The sequence below is a fragment of the Chroicocephalus ridibundus genome, chromosome 22, assembly GCF_963924245.1.
Source record: "Chroicocephalus ridibundus chromosome 22, bChrRid1.1, whole genome shotgun sequence".
NCBI classification, from domain to species: Eukaryota; Metazoa; Chordata; class Aves; order Charadriiformes; family Laridae; genus Chroicocephalus; species Chroicocephalus ridibundus.
Genome location: NC_086305.1, coordinates 1,087,458 through 1,111,273, shown reverse-complemented (window position 1 = coordinate 1,111,273; position 23,816 = coordinate 1,087,458). Strand labels below are relative to the sequence as shown.

Here is a 23,816-nt window from a genome sequence, read left to right as displayed (position 1 = left end):
TTGAAATGCAGACGAGCTCCAGTCGGTGCTGGGGCTGGCACTGGTGTTACTGGTGCAGCTGTGGCATTACCCACCTTTTGACTTCATGGCACCTGCAGACAGAACAAGGGACAGGCAGAGACTGACGACAGACACAGCTATTTACGCTGCCCACCAGTGAGAGATTAAGCCTCTATAGCCAGTATTTTAGGGAACTCACCCATCAACTCACAAGCCGTATGAAGTTAAAAGCCCCAACAAGTTTGTTACATAAACAAGTTTGATGCTAGTCCAGTCCTTTATACTTCAATCTTAAAAGTTTTTCTGTGGGGTAGAGGGCCGCTTTTATGTATATAGCTTCTCTTGCAGCAATGTGTAGAGGAGACCAATAATCTATCACTAGCCCAATGTCTAATTAATACCAGCCTATCCCAAAACAAGAGAAACAAGTGAGTTTATTCTTTTCTTTTCCAAAGGTAAAGCCCTGCTGCTGTTCTCTGTAGCAAGTAAGACCACAAACAGGATGATATAGATAGCATAAATTCAAATATAATTGTACATCATTTATACCCAAGGCCATGCTATACAACATTATGAACAGCAGTATCACAATAAGCTTATTTCAAAATCCTTCTGCTAGTTTTAGAGATAACTTAGATAGATACTTTCCATTACAAAGAAGTATCAAAATTTCAATAATGCTTTATTAAGGACAGATTAATATGCGATATTTTTTTAAGCTAAAAACTAGATCTAAAAATTTAAGCTTCCATCTGGTCTGAAGCAGAACAAAGTGCTGTCTTCTCTTTACAAGAAATATGGAATACTTTCAAGTATCTTGTTCAAAGATACACAAGGTTTAAAATTTTCTAATTAATTCTACATACATACAGAGAAGTTAGTAGGCATTTAAGTCTCAAACTGTATTAGATGGGCTGGCCATGCTGGTGTCCTGGTGAGCGGCTCTTGTGCCACTGGATTCTGAAGCTGTTTTGGTAACTGCTAACATAGAATCTGCAAAGTAGAAGATGTGTTGGTTTTGTTGTGTGTTTTTGTTTTCTTTTATCCTCATTGATCTAGTAGAATTTGGCTACTTCATGCTTTATCTGTTTTAGCTTGTCTGCCCATATCTGTTGCAAGTCTCCTTTTCAGTACCATTTAAAAACTGGTTTTAATAGTAGGTTAACATCAATCCAGAATAAAGTTACTTCAACCATAAAAAGGATCTTCATAATCTTTTCAGTGCTTTAGACTCAGGCAGAGGTAAATAAATACAGCTGCATGTGTGTCAACAGAGCCTGAGGAAGGCCAGCAACCCCCTCCTCAGAACAAGAGGTTACAAACCTGAAGCAAGACTTTCATCTTGCTGCAGTCTTGTAATAAGCAAAAGCAGCTTAAGATTAAATGCGAAGCTTCTCATCAAACAGTTATATTGTCTGTTATGGCAGGCAAGAGGAGGGATGTAGCACCAGCTGAGATAGAAAGGAGAACCTAAATATGTCAGAATGGGTCAAACACTATAGAATTTAAGGCTCTGGGAATATGCACGAGCCCTTATCTATCAATTAGAGGAGCTGCCCAACACAAAAACCCCACTTTCTGTAATTCAGGTTGTGCCAGTAGCATTGTGAAAGAGCTCCATTGTGAGCACAGTAAGAAAGGGCTCGGAGGTTTTGAAAGCAGTTGAGAAGAGCTGAATGCACATCATGTGGCTGGTGTTAAGTCGTTGATCTGTATGATCAAGTATATATAGTTAAAACCTCACTGAGATGAAAGGAGCCGCTCCACATCCTCATCCCACTCTTTCTCAATCCATAGCCTGAAAGGATACACTACAGCAGCGGAGCTTTGAAAGCTCTTCTCCAAGGGATAACTGGGATACAAATATAAGCAACTGCTTAGATTCTAGAGCAACGTGATGATCATAGCCCTCACGTGTCAAACATCTGAGAGCTTGGTTATTATCTGATGTTATTTCCTTCAGAACAGACAATTCAGCCTGCACCTAAGGCTTGAGGAAGGCAGCAGAGGGGAGTTACACTCCAGACCTTTGCAGTCCTGGAAGGTCTCTGAACATAGGTACGCACGTCCCAGAGACCAGCCCTGCTCAGCAACATTTACCAACAGTGGATCTGCTGATGTTGACCCCAATGTTCACTTTTTTTTTTAACCAGAAAAAACAAAGGTAACACTGGCAGCCAAGTGCTAGTCACAAGTACTTTGTGCTATTTAGTCAATTGGAGGAAGGAAAGAAGAACGGGCAAGAGCAGGTTAGAGAAGACCGTAAATAGCAAGCAAAGAAGCATCTAGAATAAGACATAAAAATACCCAGTATATATATTCTAGTACGTAGAATAAAACATCAAACTCAAGGCTTGATGAAAGAGTGGCAGAAAAATTGCAACAGGTTCAGGCACACATCGTTCTCACTCTGTCATACTCTCCCTCGTGGGAGCAAGGTCTGCCAAGAGACTGATATCGATTTATTTCCCCACCTTTGCCTGGCTGTATATCAACGATCATGCAGTCGTCATCTTCCTCATCCTCCTCGGTATCTGCCTGAAATCCATCCATTTCTGCAGCTTCAGCCTTAAGGAAAGAAGAAAGATATCAGCTGCGTATCAGCAAGCTGCCAGTGCTAACACGCGAAACCAAGCACAGCCAGCGCTGAGGAGGACTCACAACTGGGACTCGCAGCACAGCCTGAGCAGCTGGGCATATTTATAGGGAAGAAAAATAAGCAACCCCTGGCTTCAACAGACACTGATTTTTGATAAAAGGCCTCGTCTGCAATGGCACGTAGCACAGGAAGCACGCCAAGCTTCTGCTCCGAAATGTTTCCCTGTTACACAACACGGTGAACAGCCTACACATGAAAAAGTCAGTTCAAACCTTAATTGAAATCTGACTCAGTTTTGTTGGGTTTTTTGGAAGGGAAATCTCTCCCCCCTCTGCTGATTATTTTGGATGCCTTCTTCCTTCTGAAGCCTTTTGCTTGTCAAATTTAAAGCATGTTCTCCCCTGATTGCTCCTCATCGTTGCCAATTAGCTTTTATTCAGGGAGGGGTGACAGTTCTTCCCTTAGTGACTCCATTTTCTGCCACGGGAGCAGCACAAAGTACTCATTTTTGAATTGAGAAAATGAACACAAGGAGTGATACAAACTGAATTTGACCAGCTTTGAACAGCTGTGAGTGTTTTTTTGGTTATGCATCCCCCCAGCTGGAACTGCAGAATGAAAAGTCTCGGACCTAGAACCTGGTCCCCAGCCCCTGCAAGCTGTTCTCCCAGAGAAGACATTTTAAATTCACATCTTTCATTAAAATCACAATTCTCAGATTAAGCATTCCCCTCCTACACGTGTGCACTGCCCACTTCAATACCGAGTTGTTCTCTCTCCATGGTTTCTGTAGGACCACCTTTACTTACACAAGTCCTGGCATGAGCTCCACGGCAGAATAACGCGTGCCAGCTGTAGAGGACCTGGTGGCCTTGACCTACCAGTGGCCCCCAGGCTCTCCCAGCTCCAACCTGGCTCCACAGGAAGGACGGGATCTCAACGCCTCAGCAGGGCTGATTTAGACATCAGGCATGAAATCCTTTCAGGACTCTGACACCTCTGCTCTGAGCTGCACAGCACCGCGCCTCACAAGGGCAGCTTTGAGACACTTTCAAGAGCTTTGAAGAATTGAGGCCGGTGATGTAACTCCACTAAAAGCCTTTGGTTTGCTCTTTCTGCTCAAATAGTTGGTTACAAGCAGAATTCCAGTGGGTGCCAAGCAGAGATTTTTATCTCTGCCTTTATTTAGTGTATAGAAACCCAAGCAGATGGAGTCTGGGGGCTGAACAGCTTCTCACAAGTCTCCGATCCCTATCAATAGTTGAATGCAGAGCTTTTTCAGTAAAAAAGCCAAAGAAGCCAAGAATGAAGTGGGCAGAAAAAGCATAAAAAGCCTTGTCTGTGGCTTCTTTCCTCACCCCCTTGTCTGCGGGGCACGAGGAATAAATCGACTGACAGCGCAAACCCTGTCCTACCTGTAGGTTTGGAAGCAAATAGTTGGTAACACCAAGCTTCAGGACCTGAAGCCTTAAACACATGACAGAGCATCACACAGCTAAAGCACCGATCACACACTTTTCAGTCATCCTTTTGGATGATTAAGCTCTTAATACTACTTGTGGTTACCCTGAAAAGCAGAAGCAACAACAGGAAGACCTCAATAAAGCTTAGAGCTGGAGTGGCATCTACTCCAAATCCATCTCATTTTGTTCCTATGAATTACTATATTTTTAAACCAGCTCTCAAAATTCAGCTTTATGTATGATAGTATAAGGAGAAGACTTTACAAAAGACTTTTCTTTATGGCTTGGAGTTGCAGTGCTTAGGAACATTTAATCAGCACACATGCAACCGATGCAAGTCACCAGCTCAGACTATACATCTGGCAGCCATACACACATAAAAACCTGCATACAAATTACATACAGCTGTAAAACCAAGGCCAAGCAGACACTCAGAAACTATTCACAGCTTGGATGCAACCACTGCCAAATAGCAGAAAATGGAAGAACAGCAGGAGAGCAGCATTTCAAATGGAACAGTCAGTCCAAGCTGGAGAAACAGAAAAGAAACCCATCTCTTCAGAGTCACATAATTTCACTCCTTTCCCCACAAAAAAGGGTCTTTTTGTATGAAGATTTGTAGCTCAGTATATTTTGACTCTGCTCACAGCAGATCTAGGCCAATCTGGGATGCCTGCCAGGACACTCACCTACAGAAGACACACAGCTACATTCCCGTCGTTCTTTACTGCAGAAGAGCGCCGCAAAAGGAACTCACCTGTTCAGCATCCTGAGGCCTCTTCATGAATTTAGTGATGGACATGCTGCCGGTGGACTTCCTCTTTACCGACAAAGGGGTGGTCTGCAGGACTGCCACGCCTGGCATGCTGCCACCCTCCTCCTTCCCCGAAGAAGGGACTTGGGTGATGTAGTTCCATTGACAAGGGACGGGGAGATGCTCTTGATCAAAACTCTTCAGCACCTCCGAGTGGACGTACCAGCACATCCGATATTCAGGTCTCTTCTCGTACACAGAGTTCTCAGAAATTATTCGCTTTAGCCTGGCTTTGGAGGGGACACCGCTGTCCTCACCAACAGGCGTCTGCGGCCGGGAGGTGTGGGGGCTCACAGGGCTCGTGTCGCTACAGTCAGCAGCTGCAGTCACATCACTGAACAGTCCTTGCCGGCAGCACTCCTGGAATTCCTGGATGATGACTTTGCTCCCGTTCACATTGCCATGCAGCAGCGGCAGAAGCTGGCCAAGGACTGCAGAGAAGAAAAGATGCACAAAGGTTATGAGGAAGAAACATTTAAAAGCCGAGAAAAGCCAGGCTGATGTAACCTATCAGTACGCACACTCCAGAAAGAAAACAAATAGGTTGACATTAATTTTAGATATGGGATTGTACCAGGAGCTAAATTTGATGTAGAAAAGTCACTCCCCAATAATAACAATTCCCTAAAGTGGGAGCATCAGGCCCTATTCTTGCCTTTACATGCATCATTCACATCCTTGTGTTAATCACGTACAGGAGATAGTCATTACTGAAACCGGTCACACAAAAGAAATCCTCTCCCCCTGAACAATAAACAGGTGAACAGGCTCGAGCACTTCCAGTAAGCAGCCCTAAATCTGAATCTTGTTGGCTTAATTTTCTAGATTATCTAGAGGAAGAGTTTTTGGAAAGCGTAACTACAGCCATACCAGATGCAATGCCGAAAAACTCCTTTCCAAGAACTCTCACAGAGATTCCTTGGGTTTCAGACTCATCAAGAACAGGTTATTCTGAATTTGACACTCAACACAAAAAGCTGTTCTCTCCAAAGCAAAGTACAACAGTGCATAAGTACAACTATTTAGCCCTTCATGTCTTACTTTGCTGATCTTTTGCTCTTTTTTTACTACATTTCTGTATCTGCTGTTCTTCCTCTGCAACAGATGAATCCAGGATACACACTGCAAATTGCTGGAGAACCTTTAGGTCCGTGTTTGTGCTGCTGTTGTTTTCTGCGCTTTCCCAGACACAGCCAATTTTCACAGGCTGTAGAACATGGAACCTCTTCCCCTTGGCCATCAGTTCGTCCCACTCCTTTGCTTTCAGTTTTTGACGAACCTTCTGATTCTCTGGATCACACTCCTAAAGCCACAAGCGAAAAAGAACTCGATACAGTCATTCCAGGAAAAACAAAAGCTTTTTAAACCCAGCTTTTTACCATGTTCCCTGAGCTACAGAAGTCTGCTCCTGAACCGTGCAGATCTGAGATGAGTCACATCACTGCCAACACTACGTGCTTTCTTCCTCTGCCAATATTTGTCACATGCTTCATTGGAAACAGAGGTGGAAATCCAGTGACACCCAGTTCACTTACTTCTGTCACTCCTTCATCTTCAGATAAGTACCCATGGGGTACAAAAAACCCATCGTCATCATCTTCATCCTCTCCCTCCTCTTCATCATCCTAAAAATAAACTCTGCTTATTAGAAATTACACTGACAAGTGCAATTGGTTCAGAAAGCTATTTTTCAGCATGCAGAATCCTTACCCCTTCGCTATGGGAGAGACTTTCTCCAGGTTCCTCCTCTTCCCATTCTTCATCACTATCTACTTCATAATCCAGTAGTTTCTAGAAGAAATGCCAACAGGCCATTTCCATAAGTGATTTGAGAGCATGACGCCAGACCCCAGCCAGGGTTTCAAAAGTTAGTAGCAAGAGGAAACATACAAGTGGATCAGAAATCCCAGAGAACAAGTGAAGCTGGCCAACCCCATATTCACTTCAAGAACAGAAAGAAAGAGAAAAAAAAAAAAAAATCAACTACAGCGCCCACGAGGTGCTTACGCTGTCCTTTGACCAAGGATTCCTGGGACGGATCATAGTGGTTTTCTTGTTCCATGTGCCCCAGTACGCAGGACGGTGATTCTCACAGAACTGTAGAAGTTTCATTCTACCGAATTTCCCCCTTTCGGGAACAGCATCCGTTTTGCAGTTATCCACTACCACTACATCACTGTTAAAAGAAGACACCATCTTCAGTCCTTCACTCCCCTATGCTCAGCAGAACATCTTACAGAAAGCTTCGGTTCAGCCACAATATCAACCCAGAGCTTGAGTCCATTAGAACAGCCACTCCCAACGCGCTCACAAGAACATGGGGGCTCCAGACAAGCCACCTCTCTCCTTAATGGCTCCTCCGTTTTAGCTATCACTATGTTTATTTTTTAAAAGTATCACAGACAAACGCCGCTAAAAGCCACTAGTGTCCGGTGCTGAAGGCAGCTGCCTGAAGCACAAGATTTCCTGCGGGGAAGGATTTGAGAAGCATTGTGTGGAATGAAGGAAATCTACATCGTGATGTACTGCTCCCTGTGGAAACAATTCGCATACAAAGTGAGCATTCAAAGAAAAGCTCCATCTTTCCAGCATTAGATTAAAGACTACCTCAAAACCACTCCCGTTCATTACATAAAAAAATGTGATGAAAATCCCCAAAACACAGACTAACCTGTTTACTATGTCAGCACTGTTATTGACAAAAGTAGGTCCAGTTTTCCGTGGTTTACGACACTTTAGATCCCTCAAGAAAGAAACATCACTATTCTGGGCATGCAGGAGCTTATCCAGCTGTTCTAAGAAGTCTGGATCCAGGGCAATACGACAGAGGGGAGCTAAGACCATGTTCTCCTTAATTTCAAAAGGAGCAAACTTTCCACAAGAGCCAGCAAGAATCTGAAACATTAGATGAGGATCATTAGGGTCTGAACACCCGAGAAACTGCAGCACCAACACATTCCAGATACACAACAATCATCAATACCAGGTGCTAAGCTTTGAGTGAAGATTGAGGTTATGCCCTTCCTATCTGAGACTCCAACAGATCTTTTCAAGGGAATCTAGGTCTTCACAGCCAAGGAAGCAGAAGACAGAGCTCAGGTTTTTACTAAAGCAACTACAAACTTCTTTTACAGTCTCTGCTCCAGTCACTGACTTTTTTTTTTTAAATCCTTTACACTTTTGAAAGTAGGAAGTAAGAAATACTAATGCTTTGTCCACCTAACAAGCTCTAAATGACAGATCAGATGGAAATCAGTGTCTTTGTTAGAAGACAGCTCATGAAAGGGCAACATACGCAGGAACAGCAATACCTCACCTTCGGGGCTTGTGGAGTCTTTGGTTTCTGGAAGAACCTTGTAATTTCTGCTTTCTGTGCGTTAATACGCTGCAATCAGAATCAAAATGCAAATTATAAACACAAAGGTAGGACAAGGAAGGCCTTATAATTCAAGGCAAGTTCACGCATGACTCAACTTCAAATCTAGTGAGGTATAAAGCAAAGCTCAGTTATTTTTGAGCTCTTGTAACTCAACAACAACAAAAATAATTGTTTTCTCTAACACAGCTCTGTGGCTTCTAATGTCATTGCTAAGACAAAGGACAGAGTTCACTTATGGGCACTGAAAAACACAAATCTAGAAAGACTTTAACAGATAAAGGCAAAGACACCAATGCATACGAAAGAGTCAAGAAACCTGCATGACATTGCACCACCGCATCAGACTGGGCAGGCTGCATCCCAGATGAACACACACTCCCAAGAGGCATGGCCGTGAAGGAGGACACCGAGGGAGGATGCACTGCCCGCAAAACTGCAGTAGCTGTCATGAATGGCTCAGCAGCGTCGGCCAGGCGCCAGGGAGCCCATTAACATCATTTGACCATAGCAGAAAGAACTTAGAGACAAGCATTTACCTTTTCCTCCTCTCTTAACCGTTTCTCCTCTTCTTTCTTTCTCTTCTCTTCAAGTTTTGCCCTTTAATATAAAGTTCATTTTAATTGTCACAAATCATGAAGTGTTTATTTGCACTGAGGAAGAGGTGAGAAGCCCCAGACCTTGACCCCAACGTGCTAGACAAGAAGATAATTAATCTATTAATCGATCAAGGACCATACTTGGTTAAGCGTACAGAAGACTCCCTTCATTCCTTCTAGAGCAAATATTGACCTGTTTTACCCACAAAGTAGCGAGGCTGCTTCAAGCTTCCCTCAATGCCAGGAAAAGGTATTTATGGTACTATCAAGTTACAAGCAACTTCGTCACCAGACAGGGCACCAGCGCCAGCACGTTGCAAAAGTGCAGGCAAGACTGGTCATGAAGGGAAAACTCAAGTGGAGCATGACAGTGCTTTTCAGCCCTTTCAAATCAGAAGCCCAGGTCAGCCCCCAGCAAGAAGCACTGCTGGGCCTCGGGTCTGGCATACAGAGTCTTTCAAGCGCTTAATATCTATCCTGTGACAAAGAGGCATGTGCTGTCTGACCAGGACAGCCTCCAGAAGGGATGGCCAAGCTGGGCATGGAAAGGTGCTCACACCACTACATGTTAGTCCCCAGGACCTTCAGAAACCCAGACACTTACTCTAACGCTTCCTGCCTCTCCTTGCGTTTCTCCTCCTTCACTCTCAGCTTCTCGGCTTTTTCCTTTTCTTCTTTCTCTTTCTTTTCTCTCCTTTCTTTCTCTTTCAACTCCTTCTCCTCTTCTTTCTTCTTCTTTGCCTCCTCCTTGGCTCGCTCTTTCGCGGCTTTCGCTTCTTCTTTCAGTCTTCCCTTTTCCTCCCTTTCTGCCTGCAACTTCTGCAGCTTGCCTGCGCGCTCCTGATCCTGGTTCATAAACAAGTTGTTAAGTTGGCTTTTTGTCCACAGCAATAAAAATTTGAGTAAAATAAGGACTTTATTTCTTCAGCTGAGATCCCAGAGTAGACTCTTGCACCCACGCAGCACTTGACCCGCAGCACTGTTTCTAGCAATCCCCGGACACAAGGTTATTGACTGCAGCTACCTGTTGCCTCAGCTGATGGAGCTATTTGGACTGGCTCTCTAAAGACATTAATTATTCTTTTCTCCTAACAAATGGAGGCGTTTCCATTTTCTAAGCATCACAGCAAGCTTTGTAATCTACTCGCTTTATATTTGAGTCATCTTCCTTAGCAATGTAGCATTATGGAAAATTATATGGGAATTTAAAATATATAGTTTTTAATTTAATACAAGATTTCAGATTGTTTCCAAAAGACTTTCTTTGGAAATATATACCTCCCGAGCTAAGCTTTCATGCTTTTATATCAATGTAGTAGGAAAAGTGAAGTTGATCTGATTTTGCATTATAGACCCATAAGGACTTTCTGACCATGTTTTTCTGCTATTTCAGGCAGTAACACGAGTCTCCAAACTCTGATGCTTTATAAGACCTGGAGCTCACAAAAGAAACTGTCACTTGTGTTAGTCCACGTTAGATAATCTGGTATCATAAGCCTATTTAAGTGGCACTATGGGAATAACGGGGGGAAGATTACATTGAAAAGTTTTCCTGTTCACAGTATTTCCTCCCAAAGCAACTGAAATTCTCATTATGGATCTGCTGCCACAAAGGAGAACGCAAGACCCTTACTCAAAAATGACAAATTGAATAAAGATAGCATCCCCACATTGTAGGCACTGGTGACTTCACCAGGAACCAAGGGTATGTCTGTGCTTAGAGGTACAAATACCCTCCCTGTGTATTTTCAGGGTTTTTTTAATTTATTTCACATCTCTTCTTGGCAACATCAAGACCTAGTGAAGAGTATCACAATGTACAAATAACTGCAGAAGGCAACCAACATACAAAACAGTGCCAATGGTAAAAAAAAAAAACCAAACAATATTGTCAGAACTGAGTCATGGTAATCAGTGAAAAATCTGCTGGGTAGTTTGGAAAATGGTGTGAAGTTAACAGCAAGATTGGCAGGTCTATTTAATTTGTAGCGTAATAAAGCTTCCATTCTCATCTCTCCCTCACATTACTGCTATTTTTAACACACGCAGAATGGAAGAAAACAACAGATTGGACTTCTATGTGGGGGACTGTACAAAGCAAGCATCTTGGGAGCAGGCTCAACCACATATATAGCTTATATAGAAAAACGTAACAGTCCCCTACCAACTTTATAAACTAGTTACTAAGAAACACAATAAGAATTCATAAGCACTGGCCTTCCAAACTGCAGTTAAAGTAATACCCAGTTTTCCAGCAGGCAAAGCCCACTCATACAGCACTGACTGTTCAAGAACCCTGTGTGATCCAGCAGCCTCATTTATATTTAGCATTTTATGACTGAAAGTAGAATGGACAGCAAAATTATCACACCATCATTTTGTTATGGAACACAGTTTGCTGAGTAGCAGCATTCAAGCAGAAACCGGAGCTTGAGCATTTCCAGCAGCAACATCCAACAGGTTCTTCAGCCATAAACACAGCAGCCCATTTGCCTCCCTGATTAACGACGAACAGACCCTATGTTTTGCAGCTTAAAAGGGGGAAAGGATGAGAAGGATGGAGCAGGAACTGACCCTAAACAGCAAGCTCTCCAAGATTTCACCTGCCTCCGTCCACTTGGAAGGCTGCGCCTTCTCAGGAAGGGTTTGAAAAAATTCTCAAAAGCATTTTGACAAGCCATAGCAACATTTAGTTCCTTAGTATCTCACCAAAGTGCACAGAACTGCAGTGCAGGCCACCCACACCTCATTATGTATGCATTAAGCGGCTCTGGAACGAGCCAAGTACTTTAACTGCGTGCATTAAGATTCTTCCATATTCATCAGTGAGGAAAAACAGGAAAAGAGATGTTCTAAGTAGACTAAGATGAAGGACAAAGGGCTTTGCTCGCTACTCAACGCAAAAGCACAGCAGGGTAACCTTCTGCGTCAGGGAAAATGCCTTACTCTTTGCAATCTCAGCTTCTCCTTCTCCGCCGAACTTTTGTGGAATTTCTGAGACACCTGGAATTACAAAACATAAATTTTAGAGATTCACATTATTCCCTTTCCACAATGCACTAGAATTCTTACCGAAAGAGCAGCCAGCTTCATCTGAATTACATTAACATTGTTCTTGCAGATTAGTATATTCAGCAACTTAAGCATTCCTTTGGTATAGGATATAATACAGTTCAAGCATTTCTAATCTCGCTGATTTACATTTAAGCCTGAATACATTTAAATGCCTCAGTTTACATCAAGGCCTCGCATTATTAAGTTTTGCATAAACAAATCCCTCTGGTCCCCTCCATTTCTAAAGTATCATTTGCAAGGGAATATCACGTGCAGAAAAACAAACAGAAGCCAGAGCTGCTCCAAATCACGAGAGCACAACAGAGAACATTTAATTATAGCAAAGTCACTTCCTTTGAGTTGAACTTTTTTTTTGCATCCTACCACTTACTCTCTCTATGATATTTAACTATAACTTCCTGAATACAAGGACTATTATCCATATTTTAACGCTGTTTCTTCTTGTAACCCACAGCTCTCTTGTTCTTCCACTAGCATCAGTGCATCGACTCCAAGTTCCCAACAGGTCTGACTTCTCACTTCTCTTAAAGCTGTTACTTATAGAGGTGGGGGAAAAATGTATTTTTTTGCTTAAAAGCATTGTTCGTAGACTGGCCAAAGGCGTAATTTGTCAATAATTCAGCATACTGTGGCTTGGTTTCACGTATCTCCCTCTTCCTTCTCCTGACATTTGCAGTATAAGGTACCCTGTGATTAAGCAACTAACACAAACCAACCGCTTTATTTTCTGTAGTCACAGACATTTCAGTTCACACTGTGCAAAGCTGCATGAGGAGATTCTAGATTTATCTGACACAAAAATAGAAGTTCTTCCAACCAGGAGATTTAGTTTATCAGAGCTTTTCCCACCTAAGAAAACAAACATGCCAGGACAGACAACCAACAGGGCAAGCCGCACCTGAGCTGTTCCTCCCTTACTTCACACCATGGGAGATCAATAGCTTGTTTGCATTATCGTATTACATCAGGAATCAAGTACTTTTTTGTTTGCTCTGCTGCACTGGAAATACTTCATGCCTACTTGAGTTTATGTATTTATTTTAGTGATGAAAGATTGCAAGGTTTAACAGTATAGGAATTGTTCATTTTTCCTGAAAGCACACAACAGAAGAAAAGGAAAACCCATCACATCGTCAGCTACAAGTCCCAAATAAGTTATCCATACCTCCACGGGGCGAGCAAGGTTTTTCCTCCCCTGTGGGACAGTTTCTCCTTAAACCGCAGGGGGATAATTGTTTAAAATCTTTCTGAAAAGGCTCAGGATGACACAAGCAGGAAGGCTACCAGCTGCTTCACCCTCATTTACCCGAGCCACCTACTCAATTCTCCACCTCTGGCAGCACAACATGGACCCACCCATCAATACCTTCCTCACTTTCCACTCTAATAATGTATTTGAGCAAAGCAAATGCACCAGGCAGACAGACCAGCCTAACTGTAGGTGAGGCTGAGCTGCAGCACCCAAACCCCAAGTGCATTCACCAGGACTGTTCTGCTTCACAGGCTTCACCATGGGTGACTGTCTCCCCCACACACCCCGCCCCGCCTCCCGAGAAACCCCCACTTTACACCTCCACTTATCTCTTCCCCAGAATGGTTGAGCAGTGAACAGGCATCTGAGCCACGCGAATGTTTCGGCCACCTGCATGGATATTGTCTTTAGAAGCTTCCCCTTCAACATAAGGCCAAAAGTCACAATGTTTTAGGGCCTCTTGCTGGAGCAGAGGTACTAAACTGGAACTAAGATCACAACCAGCTCATACAGAACTAATTCCAAGGCGTTCTCTCCTGTGCTCCGGCCCTCGCTACCCAGCAGCACCGAGTGTCCCCAGGAGCGCTCTATGTGTAGTGACTTTTCCCTAAAGCAGTTACCCGTGACAAGATGGCTGAGAGCACAAGCTCTGTGCACCCACTTTGGAGAGAGAGAGGAGCCCATCTGACTCGTCCTCTGTCCTCACACACAGATCCACAGTTCCACTGTGATTTCAGCTTAAAGCATTTTCTATGCCACAGCTGCAGAAATTCAGAACTTGGCAAGTATCTGCACTGACTGGTACTGGGGTAATGTCCTCTCACAGTAATTACAGCAGCTTCATCAAGGATAGAATAGACGTTGTAAAACATCACCGCTTTTGGACACTGTCATCCCAATCACTAAAACACTAAGTCCAAGGGCACACACTTCATAAACGGTTTATAAAAAAAAATATAAAGTGAACCTATAACAGAACTTAAAGTTACATTTATACAATGCAAATATGCCAGCAGCTCAAAACCAGGCAAGATTTAAATCCTTTAGTTATAGTACTTAAAGGAAGATTCAAAAAGGTAGTAAGTCAGTTATGTTATTAATCAATCAACACCACCTTTCATACACTTCTCACAATCTTTACAAATATCCTACCTGTCCTTCTCACCACAGGCAGAGGAAGCCATACAACCTATCTGCAACACAACAGCTTTGAAAAAAACCCAAGAAAAGAGACCAACCTTCCTAACAGGCGTTGAGGCAGCTAAGGGACTAGAATTTCTCTTTGTTTCTGCAACGGGCTGCGTCTCAGGTGAGCTCACAGAGTGAGAGCTGAGTGAAGAATTGGTAAGTCCAGAGTCTCCTTCGTGAGATGATTCCATGGTCTCATTTTCCGACGTGATGCTTCCATCCAGAGAAGTGACTTGGGGAGATTTTGCAGTCATAATATCCTCCAGGAGCACTATAGGCATCTTCCCCTCAAAGATGACGTCCTTCAGTTTGCTCTGATTTACCTTTGTGTTTTCCCCGCTGTTACACTCTGTTAACCCAGAACACCACTGAATTCCATCTACCAAATCTTCATCTTTATTTGCTACAGCTTCACACGGCACATCAGTCTCCATTGAGTCATCCGTTTGGCTACTCTGCACAGAATTCAGGCAACTCAACTGGTTTCTCTCTTTTCCTAATGTGCCATTAGTTACAGCTATAGATGAAGATGCTTTTGAATCACAGTTAACATGGTCTACACCATCGCTTAGTCTATGGCTAGAGCCCTTTGTCAGGTCAATAACAACCACAGTTTTGTTTGTGTCATCTTTTGAGTTTTTCTGCATAAAATGGTCTAACTTCCCATTAATAAGCTTTGGGGCAAAATTCACATCTGCATCCAGCTGGCAGTCGTTCTCCACATTGTCCAGGGAGGCATGCGATGCATCCAGGGAGGAATCCTTACTTGGACCAAAACCGCTTTGCGAGCTCTTTACTTTTTTGACTTCTGAATCTGCATCGTATTTTTCCTTTGGTACAGGATTCAAGCGTTTGAACGGCAACCGAGCTGAAACAACATTTTATTATTTTACTCACATCATATGCATCAGTGGGTTGAGGGGAGGGATCAAACAGAGGGATGTTTAATTAGTTCTTAAGCATAAGAATTAAAACAGGTTAGCCAGTTAGGGCCAGTTTATTACTGCAAAGCCAATATAATTTACACAACTGGGTCTGACGCCTTCTTAGCACACTAAAGCTGCACTGGGTGATGGACACTCCGCAGCCTCACCTTGTACGAGCTTCCGCGGAGGAACGGCCGCTTTGTCTCTGCACTCCATGGCTGTGAGGGAAAAACAGCAGAAATAAACACCCATGACGCGTTCCTGGTGAGCTACCCGCTTTCCCGCGACAGCCGACCGGCGGCAGCACCCAACAGCTCTGCCGACGGCAGAGCGTGGGCCCGGCCCGGCCGGACAAAGAGGCCGGGGCCAGCACCCCTCAGGCTGAGGGGATCCCCAGCCCCCAGGCCGCCGGACACCAGCCCCCCGAGCTTGGCCCAGGCAGAGGGAGAGGAGGCCGGATAGGAAGGAGGCGGCGGGCGAGGCGACGGGCTGGGCCCAGTTGCGGGGCGCGGCAGCCGGGCCTCCTTTGTTACCCCCAGGAAGGCCCCGCGCACCCCAACCGCCGCCGGAAACGCACCGCGCCCCGGGCCCGCCACACACCGAGCTCAGCCCTACCTGCCAGGGCGGGACGCGGCGGCTCCCGCCACTCCTCCTCCCACTGCGGCGGCGGCAGCCGTCGCGGCCTGTCGCGTTCCGTCCCACCGCAGCCGGTCCCGCCCCGGGGGCTCCCGCTCGTATTTGGCGGGAGCCGGGGCGACTCCGCGCCTGTCCGCGCTGATAGGCGGAGCACGCCCCACGTGACCCACCCTTCCGCCCGCCCCGCCCCTCGCCCCCCCGCGTCCCGTGAGGAAGGCGGGAGGGAAACGCGTTGCCCGGCCTGGATACTGCCTCCTGATTGGTTAGCGCGACGGCCGTCGCTGATTGGCGGCGGCGGCTGTCAGTCAGCCCCGCTGGAAGCGCTAATTGGCTAGCTGGGTGAGGGCCGGCGGGGTGCCGCTGGGTCCTTACACCCGCCTGCTCCCCGGGCGCGAGCCTGGGCAGCGGCGGTGCGGCCCCGGGGCCGGCTCAGGAGAGGCCAGGACAGCCGTTCCCTAGCACCAGGTGGAGGGGCCCAAGCTAGGGCGCGAAATGGCGGCAGGGCCGGCAACCAATGAAAGGCTGTCGCAGCGGCGCGCAGGCGCAGAGACGTGCCGCTAGGGATTCTGGGAGTTGTAGTTCCTCCTTGCAGCTGCCCCCATTCCCATGGGAGGTGCTTGGGATTGGATACGGGCCCTTTCCCGGCCTAGCCTGGCCACCCCCGGTCGCACTCGCTATCTTCTCCGTGCAGCACTGCCTCGGCCGGTGCTGGGCCCTTCAGCCCGGTAACGGCAGGGGCCGCCCCTCCCCTCCGCCGTGGCTCGTCCGTAACGTGTGGTGGCGCCGCCCGGCCCGCAGGGGGCGCGAGGGCACCACGTGGCGAGTGTGGCGGCGCTCCGGCCGGCGCGAGGCCGCTCCTCAGTGGTGCCGGTGGCCGTTAGGGGGCGGGGCGGGGCGGGGCGCGCGCTTCCTGGCGGTGGCCGCGGCGGAAGCAGCAGCGGCGACGGCTGGGCCGGGCTGGGCTCCTGCGTGCCGAGGCGTCCCGCCGCCCCCAGGGTCCCTCGGCTGGCGGCAGAATGTCGGTGGCGGGGCTGAAGAAGCAGTTCTACAAGGCTAGCCAGGTGAGGTACTGGGGAACCGCCGCGGCACCGGGGGCGGCTGGCCGGCCTGCTATTACTAGCTCCGTCTCGGTGACCCCCCACCCCCCCCCCGCTGTCAGCCTGGGACGGCCTCTTGGTGCCGTGATACCCGCCGTTGTCCTCTCCCGGGATCCTTCGCCGGTGCCCCATCTCAGCACCCCCGGTATTGCGGTCACGCGTGTCCTCACCCTTTCCCCAGGTGCCTCCCAACACCCCCAGTTATCGTCTCCCGGTGGCTTCTGGCCTTACTGGAGCCTAGTGTCCCGGACCCGCCTCGCCGTTGTGGGGCTGGGAGTGGGGTGGAGCGGGGAGCTGCAGTGTCCCCGCTGTGCTCCCCTTGGGGGAGTCTGGGGGATCCCGGGTTGGTCCTGTACCCCCTGGGCTGGGGGCCCCAGCAGCAAAACGCACCTGACGTGTACCGGAGGGTGCCGGGGTTTGGGAACCGGCTGTACCCAACGTCCAGGTGGGTGTTGTGGTCCCCAAAATCAGTCCGTGTCTGCAGCATGGCGGGGAGATGGATCCAGCTGGCTCCATGGGCCATAGCAGTGAAGGGCTATTGAGGAATAGCCCTTGGACTTCCTAAGCAGAGCCGGATTTTAGGAGAAAAGCTCTGGCAGGTGGCGGCCATGTGGGGTTTGAGGTCGTAATGGGGAGTCACCAGCCCCGGTAACCTTGGATGGCAGCTGCATCCCGACCCCGGGAAGCTCCTGCTTCCTGGAGAGCCGCTGGCTCAGGATTTTGGAATTGAGGGAGCCCAGACTGGACGGGAAACAGCCACGGGAACATCGGAAAAAACTTGTCAGATGTGCGATTTTTAGCCGAGAGAAAATCGATCCCATAATTGATTGCTCCGGCAGTAAACAGTGAGTTTCTGTCATCCTGAAGTGAAGATGGAATGTGGCTCCTCAAGGCTGCAGCTCTCCCCCCCTCCCCAGACCTGGGAATCTGCCTATAATGGGGTTCGTTAATCCCTCTTCCCTCACACGCACACCCCCAAGGGGTGGCCGTCCCAATCTGCCTGAGCAGCATCATCCTTCCTTCATCTTGTGAACATTGCTGAAATCAACAGTTGCATATTTTAAATGTATTTTTAGAATGATTTGGGAATGACAAATACTCCTCTGCTTCCCCTGGTCACTGCTTTTCTGCCCCCATTTTAAATTTAAGATGAATCTTTTGCACAGATCTACTACCAGACCTTGTTTTCCAGGTGTAAAGCTTAGACCTGTTTAAGCTCAGCCCAAGCATGTTTGCTACGTGTGGTGCCTCCTTTCTTGGCCACGTTTATGATAATGCATGTTGCTTAAACAGCAAAGCAAAATAACAAATTCCTGAAGTCATTCCCCCACCCCCTATCTCGCAAACCCTTGCGTCCTGTTTTTTTGTTTGTTTTTTTACGACTTCCAGGAGGGAAGGTTGTGCTGAAAACTCAGTGTAGGAGGATTTAGCTGGCGTGGATGTGCCGTGGTGGTGTCGCAGGGCAATTAGTGGTGAAAGCTCATCAATGGGTCAGGAGTAGTGTGTTCCTGAAGTCTAAAAACATTGTTTTACAACACCCGATGAAGTCTTTCTTGGGAGGAATTATTGTGAAGTGAAATCACATGTGGTCTTTGGTGTTTTTTTCCTGTTACAGGTGTCTTTTTTTCTTAAAAGGAACTATTTTGGCTACTTCTGGAAAAATTAAACCTGGTGCAGCTGTCCAGGGAGAAGTAATTTGCCCAATGCACAGACTTGGCGGCCCATTCACCTCTCGTGCATGCGTTTCCCTTGGGTGCTTAAACTGCGTTCAGTGGCATATTAAATTGGGAGATAAGTTGTATTTCCAATTGCGTCATGTGTATTTGCTGTAGCATCGTGAGTTCTTTCGCGGCTCTTGTTGCCGCAGGGTTTTGGGAGCTGATTTCATCTAAAGAAGCCGATTTTAGTGTCAGATTTTCCACCAATATGAGTGAAGCGACTCGCTTTGCAGGGATGAGAGGGACGCAGTCCTCTTTCGGAGGTGCTGCCACCCCCTTTACGGTGCCCTGGTGACGAGGACACAGGTATCTATGCTTTAGAGATGCTTTAACTGGAAACTGAGAGCGATTGGTTCCAGTCATTTTTCTGTCTTCTCCTCCTCTCCCTTCCCTTTCCACCCTCCTTCCCTTTCCCTCCGCTGGTCCCACTCCTCAGCCGCCCCTTGGCTGAAGGAGAGGAGGATTAGTTATTTTTTGGCTCCCCTTAAAGTTATTGAATGCTGCCAAAACCAAACATGTGGAAGATCTTTCCTAAAATGTTACGTTTTGTTCCATGTCTGTTGTTAATTGAAGGAAAAACTGAGCCAGGACCAAGGTCTGCAAGGACCTCGGCACCGCTGGAGCGGCAGGTTTGGGATCCACCCTGCCCTCACCGCACGATGAGGGGGCCAGTTCGGCCCCCTCGGTAGCCTAAGGGACCAGAGATCGGCTCGCGGGCTTCTGCCGTCTGATTCCTGCTGGCCCATGTCTTCCCTGGGTGAGGCAGCCGGGCGCCCACACGCAGAATGCCGAGATAGTATCCTGCAAAATAAAGTCACGCTGGCAAATGCTGCAGATGGTGTGTGCATCCAGAACAGGTTTTGCTAGTTTACAGCAAAATGTTCTTTTTTATTAAAAAAAAAAAAAAAAAAGCTGTAGAAAACATTCTCGCAAAAGGAAGGAGGAGAAACAGCAGCAGCAGATCTGAGCTCCAGCATCGCGAGCTGGGAGCGGGATGCGAAATCCCTGCAGGTACGAGACCATCCAGTCCTGGGTACCGTCCAGCTTTCATCCATCGGCATCCACTCAGGAATCTGCAGGAACCTGCTGGTATGGAGATGGCTTCATTTGCTTTTTATACAGACTGATAGAAGTCCTAAAAGCCTGCAAAACTTTCCATGAGGATAGGGCAGGCTGCACAAAGCAGGGTGCCTGCCTGTGCCGTTCCTGGGCAAATCTGATGCTTATTGAGCATAAGTTGTTTTGTCACTATTTGCCCGTCGAGCAGCAGAGCCCTGCCTGGCACCTGCAGGTTTATCAGCTGCCAGTTTGAAGGGACAAGCCCTAGGGTGGAGGCGGCGGTGGTGGTAAACATGTCCCCTCCCTCCCGCCGTGACAGCAGGACTGTCCTACCTGGGATTACACACGGCCTGGCAGTGTGGAGGCGGGAGATGTGGCACAGCCTGCTCGGGGGGGACAGATCTAATCTGGGGAGTGGCGTGTGGTGCTGTTGTCTGTAGCCCATGTTGGTGCGGTGTCACTGTGGCTCCCGGTGTGGCTGTCTGGGAGCTGCCCCGTGGACGTGGGGAGCATCCCTCTCTGCCGGGCACTGCATGGGGCAGTCGTGGCTTGGCAGATGACCAAGAATGACCTTGCCAAATATTGTCATTTCAGGGGTAACAGAGCCCTTCTGGGGACATGAGACTTGTTTTTCTGTGCCAGTGGTTCAGCTCGGGGAGCAGCCTCAGCCCAGGCGAGGGTGAGCGACGGCAGGCGGCATTGCTTTTTTAAACTGGGCTGGTATCCAGCCCCAGGCACCGCTGTCATCCCGAACGGGATTAACGTGCTCCCAAAGCCTGCGTGGTCCAAGCCTGTACCTTGCTTGGCTGCCTGGCCTTAGAAACGGGGGTAGCAAGCGATGGCTCATGCCCTGCTGTCCCTGGCAAGTCCTGTCCCGAGACACAGACCGGCAACCTCCTCCTCCACACACAAAGCACAAAAGCCATTTTCTGAGAAGGTGGAGCGGGGGGAAGAGGCGAGTGCTAATTAAAACGAGCAAGCCCTTGACATTCATGCTTTTTCCTGAGTTTGATGGTTGCTCTCAAGGCTTCCAAAGATATTTTTGAATGTGAATAGCTACCCCTTGCTTTCTGCCTGGCCCCAGAGCCCGGGACGTGCCACTGACAGCCGTTTCAGCCGAGAAGGACCGCAGAATTCCTGAGCTCTGTATGTTGGCAATGTATACTTTTCGGCCAGTTGTTAATGAGCCCTAAGAGCTTCCTTCCCTACAGCTTGGCATCCAGGTGCTGCAATGCGATGGCATCTGCTCAGAAGGCTGAGGCAGAGGAATCCGCTCCTAGACTCACACAGGGACTGTTTGGTGACAAGGGACAGAGTGCAGCTGATGGGCAGGAGTGGCATTTCTCCTTTTTTTTTTTTTTTTTTTTTGGCCTTTGTGGTCATTTGTCTTGCTGGTGCTAGGTTGGGATTTCCCTTATTTCTCTTTGTGTGAGGCTCTTTCTGTGGTGGCTTTGCGCTGTGCTTTCAAATATGCTTGTTTTTTTTCCTCCCATTTCCAGATAATACCAGTTAACAGCTACTTTGGGGGTTTTTGAGGTTAAATCAGTCCTTCTAGCATCTGGCTCTCTGGGGCTTCCTCTTGTAGGCATGAGATGGCTTTCTGCTTGCTGCCTTTGCTCTGTGTGCAGCTGGGCAGTGGGTTTCTTGGGACATCACAGATGTGCCATGCAGCACAGGATCTTCTGCTGGAAGAGCAGTGGAAAGCGCAGCATGCGGGATAACCTTCCATGTGGAAAACCAAACTCACAAGGTCCCTTTCCCTGGCCAGAGCTTGTCTGTCGGTACCCTGTCTTGCTGCAGATGGTTCTGATTGTGCCTGCCCTCCAGCTCACTCCTGCTCTTCTGGAGACTGATGCACTCTGAGTTCATCTGCGCATTTTTGCTCAAAGTCGACGCTGCCAGAGTTTAATCCGCGGATAGTGGGGGCTAGAGAGGAGCTGTGGAGCCGGGAGAGCAGAGGGTCCTGCTCCCACTGCTGATGGCCGCAGGACAGTTATCCCAGCGGCAGAGAGATCGTAGACTCGGTTGGAAGGGACCTTTGAAGGCCATTGAGTCCAACCCCCTGCCATGAGCAGGGACATCTTCAACTCCATTAGGTTGCTCAGAGCCCCGTTCAACCTGACCTTGAATGTTGCCAGGGATGCAGCATCCACAGCTTCTCTGGGCAACCTGGGCCAGGGTTTCAGCACCCTCATAATAAAAAATTTCTTCATTATATCTAGGATCTATCTGGATCTATCTAGATCTTCTCTTGCTGCAGGCTGGTGGATGCCTGTTGGAGCTCTTAGGACAGTGCCAGTGCCCAGGGACATTAAAGGGAGAGGCCAGTCTCTGCTCTGCAGTGGCGTCAGAACTTCATGCTGACTTGTCTTGAATCCTCCAGCAATTAGTAAAGCCAAGAATGGACCTGAGATGGTCTGTGTGGTAGCTCTTCTGCTTTCGCAGAAGGCCGAGGTGGGTGGTTTGAGCGCAGGCAGCAGTTGGGCAGAGCTGCCTGCCCTGTACAGCAGTGAAATCCTGGGGAAGCCCTTCCTGGTGCACTGGGGCCGAGACTGCACCCAGGAGGGCACCCAGAGCTGCCAGTGGAGGAACCAGGCACCCGAGGTGGCATTTGAGGTGCTAATTTGGGCTCAACGTGTTCTTTTTGAGCTGTTCTTATGAATTTTGCACACCTGTATCTGGCCACCAGTAAGTGAGTCAGCAACAAAGATGCTGGCAGCAGGTCGTTCCTTGGCTTTTTTGCTGTGGCAGTGGCTTTGCTTTGATGACAAAGGCAGAATGAGGTGGTGCGACAGCGCAGGGAGCAGGTCATTCCTGGGGGAGGTAGTTGTCAATGTCGGGCTATAAGTTCCTTATCTGTACATGGGAATTTGGACTGGGGAGTCCAGGGATTTTGCTGATGCCTGCCAGCCTGACCTTCCCTCCCAGAGCACCTGATGTTTACTCTATTAATATTAACCTGAGCTGGAGATCCCTGCATCTTTCCTAGTTTATCTTTCAATATTAATCTGCTCCTGATGCTGGAGGAAAGCCGGATTTGCTGGAGTCCCGTGCGCTCAGCTGAGGTCTGGCTGGGAGGGAGTCAGATTCAGCAGTCACCATCCTCACCTGACACTCTGAAGCCCTGAGCAGTTTGCTCTTGCTGGAGGTGGGTGTTTTAGTGATGTGTGTGTTTGCACAGCCACATACAGCAGGTGAAAAAGCGGAGGAGGACGCATGTACTCTGCCAGTGATGGGAACTAGACTTCAGCACATACCTCTTCTAGCCTAGGTGGTGATGAGTGAATGCTTGCAGAGATGCCCGCTGTCGTGTCGAGTTAAAATGACTGCGAGTGGGGTATTTTCATAGTAACTCCCTCTCCTTTTCTTGCATGATTTGTCGTCAGTGAAACGCTTGGCACGGCGACGTCATTTGGCTGGTTAATCATTGCCGGAGCTGAGCTGGGCAGCCCCGTAATGGAGCAGTTTTCAGCTTTTCTCAGTATTGTTGGGCCCGTCTGGAGTAACAAGAACTCGGATTCTTGCAAGGCAAAGACAGAAAACAGAGGTGGAAAACGCCAGCTCTCCATACCCTGCTCCGTTTGCTCCCCTCCTCATTGCCAGTGTCAAAGAGGGAAAGCGTTATCCTGTGCCTGCAGCTGTGGGAATCTGGGACACCGGAGGGAGACGTGACTCAGGGCTAGGGGGGGATTGTGCAGCGCTAGGAGAGCTGATTCCTCCTCCTCATCTCGCTGGTCATTTTAGACCTCCTCATCTGTCTAAAATTATTTATCTAACTCTCCGTTTTCACAGGTTATGGGTGAACTATTGAAAGTGGATGGTGCCCAGGGGGATGGTTTCTGGATGCGATGGAAGGAAATCCTTCCTCCCCCTTCTCCCTGCCAATACTTTCCTCCTGGGAAAGAGCAAAATAGGGATGAGATCAGGCAGGCTGGCTTGTAAAAGCTGATTCATTTCTTTAGCACGTTTTTTTTTTCTTCTTCTTCTTCCTTCTCTCCTCCATCCCTACATATG

The 23,816-nt window shown here is 47.8% G+C and overlaps 2 protein-coding genes across 3 annotated transcripts in view; one reads left to right on the top strand and one right to left on the bottom strand.

Annotated features, from left to right (window-relative positions):
• Window positions 1-645: 645 nt before the first annotated feature.
• On the bottom strand, window positions 646-16,101 carry CHAF1A (chromatin assembly factor 1 subunit A). Its single transcript, XM_063358349.1, has 15 exons — window positions 15,908-16,101; window positions 15,460-15,510; window positions 14,417-15,234; window positions 11,798-11,854; window positions 9,456-9,697; window positions 8,792-8,852; window positions 8,193-8,261; window positions 7,548-7,771; window positions 6,884-7,052; window positions 6,587-6,667; window positions 6,412-6,501; window positions 5,918-6,179; window positions 4,820-5,307; window positions 2,475-2,568; window positions 646-993 (listed from the first exon to the last, which is right to left on the bottom strand). The coding sequence occupies exons 2-15, from the start codon at window positions 15,506-15,508 to the stop codon at window positions 896-898; spliced, it is 2,802 nt and encodes a 933-aa protein (XP_063214419.1). The 5' UTR covers window positions 15,509-15,510; window positions 15,908-16,101; the 3' UTR covers window positions 646-895.
• A 694-nt stretch (window positions 16,102-16,795) lies between these two features.
• The window catches only part of SH3GL1 (SH3 domain containing GRB2 like 1, endophilin A2), a 29,557-nt gene continuing 22,536 nt past the window's right edge, over window positions 16,796-23,816 (top strand). For both annotated transcript variants that reach the window (XM_063358353.1, XM_063358352.1), the window contains exon 1: window positions 16,796-16,989. In XM_063358353.1, coding sequence (XP_063214423.1) covers window positions 16,945-16,989 — 45 coding nt within the window. In that variant the 5' untranslated portion in view covers window positions 16,796-16,944. The remainder of the gene's footprint in view (window positions 16,990-23,816) is intronic.

Coding starts and splice junctions, on each gene's coding strand:
- CHAF1A (XM_063358349.1), bottom strand. CDS start 15,508: ATGGAGTGCAGAGACAAAGCGGCCGTTCCTCCGCGGAAGCTCGTACAA. Junction 7,772..8,192: donor AGACTCCACAAGCCCCGAAG/GTGAGGTATTGC, acceptor CTAATGTTTCAG/ATTCTTGCTGGCTCTTGTGG. Junction 7,053..7,547: donor AGTGCTGACATAGTAAACAG/GTTAGTCTGTGT, acceptor TTCTTTTAACAG/TGATGTAGTGGTAGTGGATA.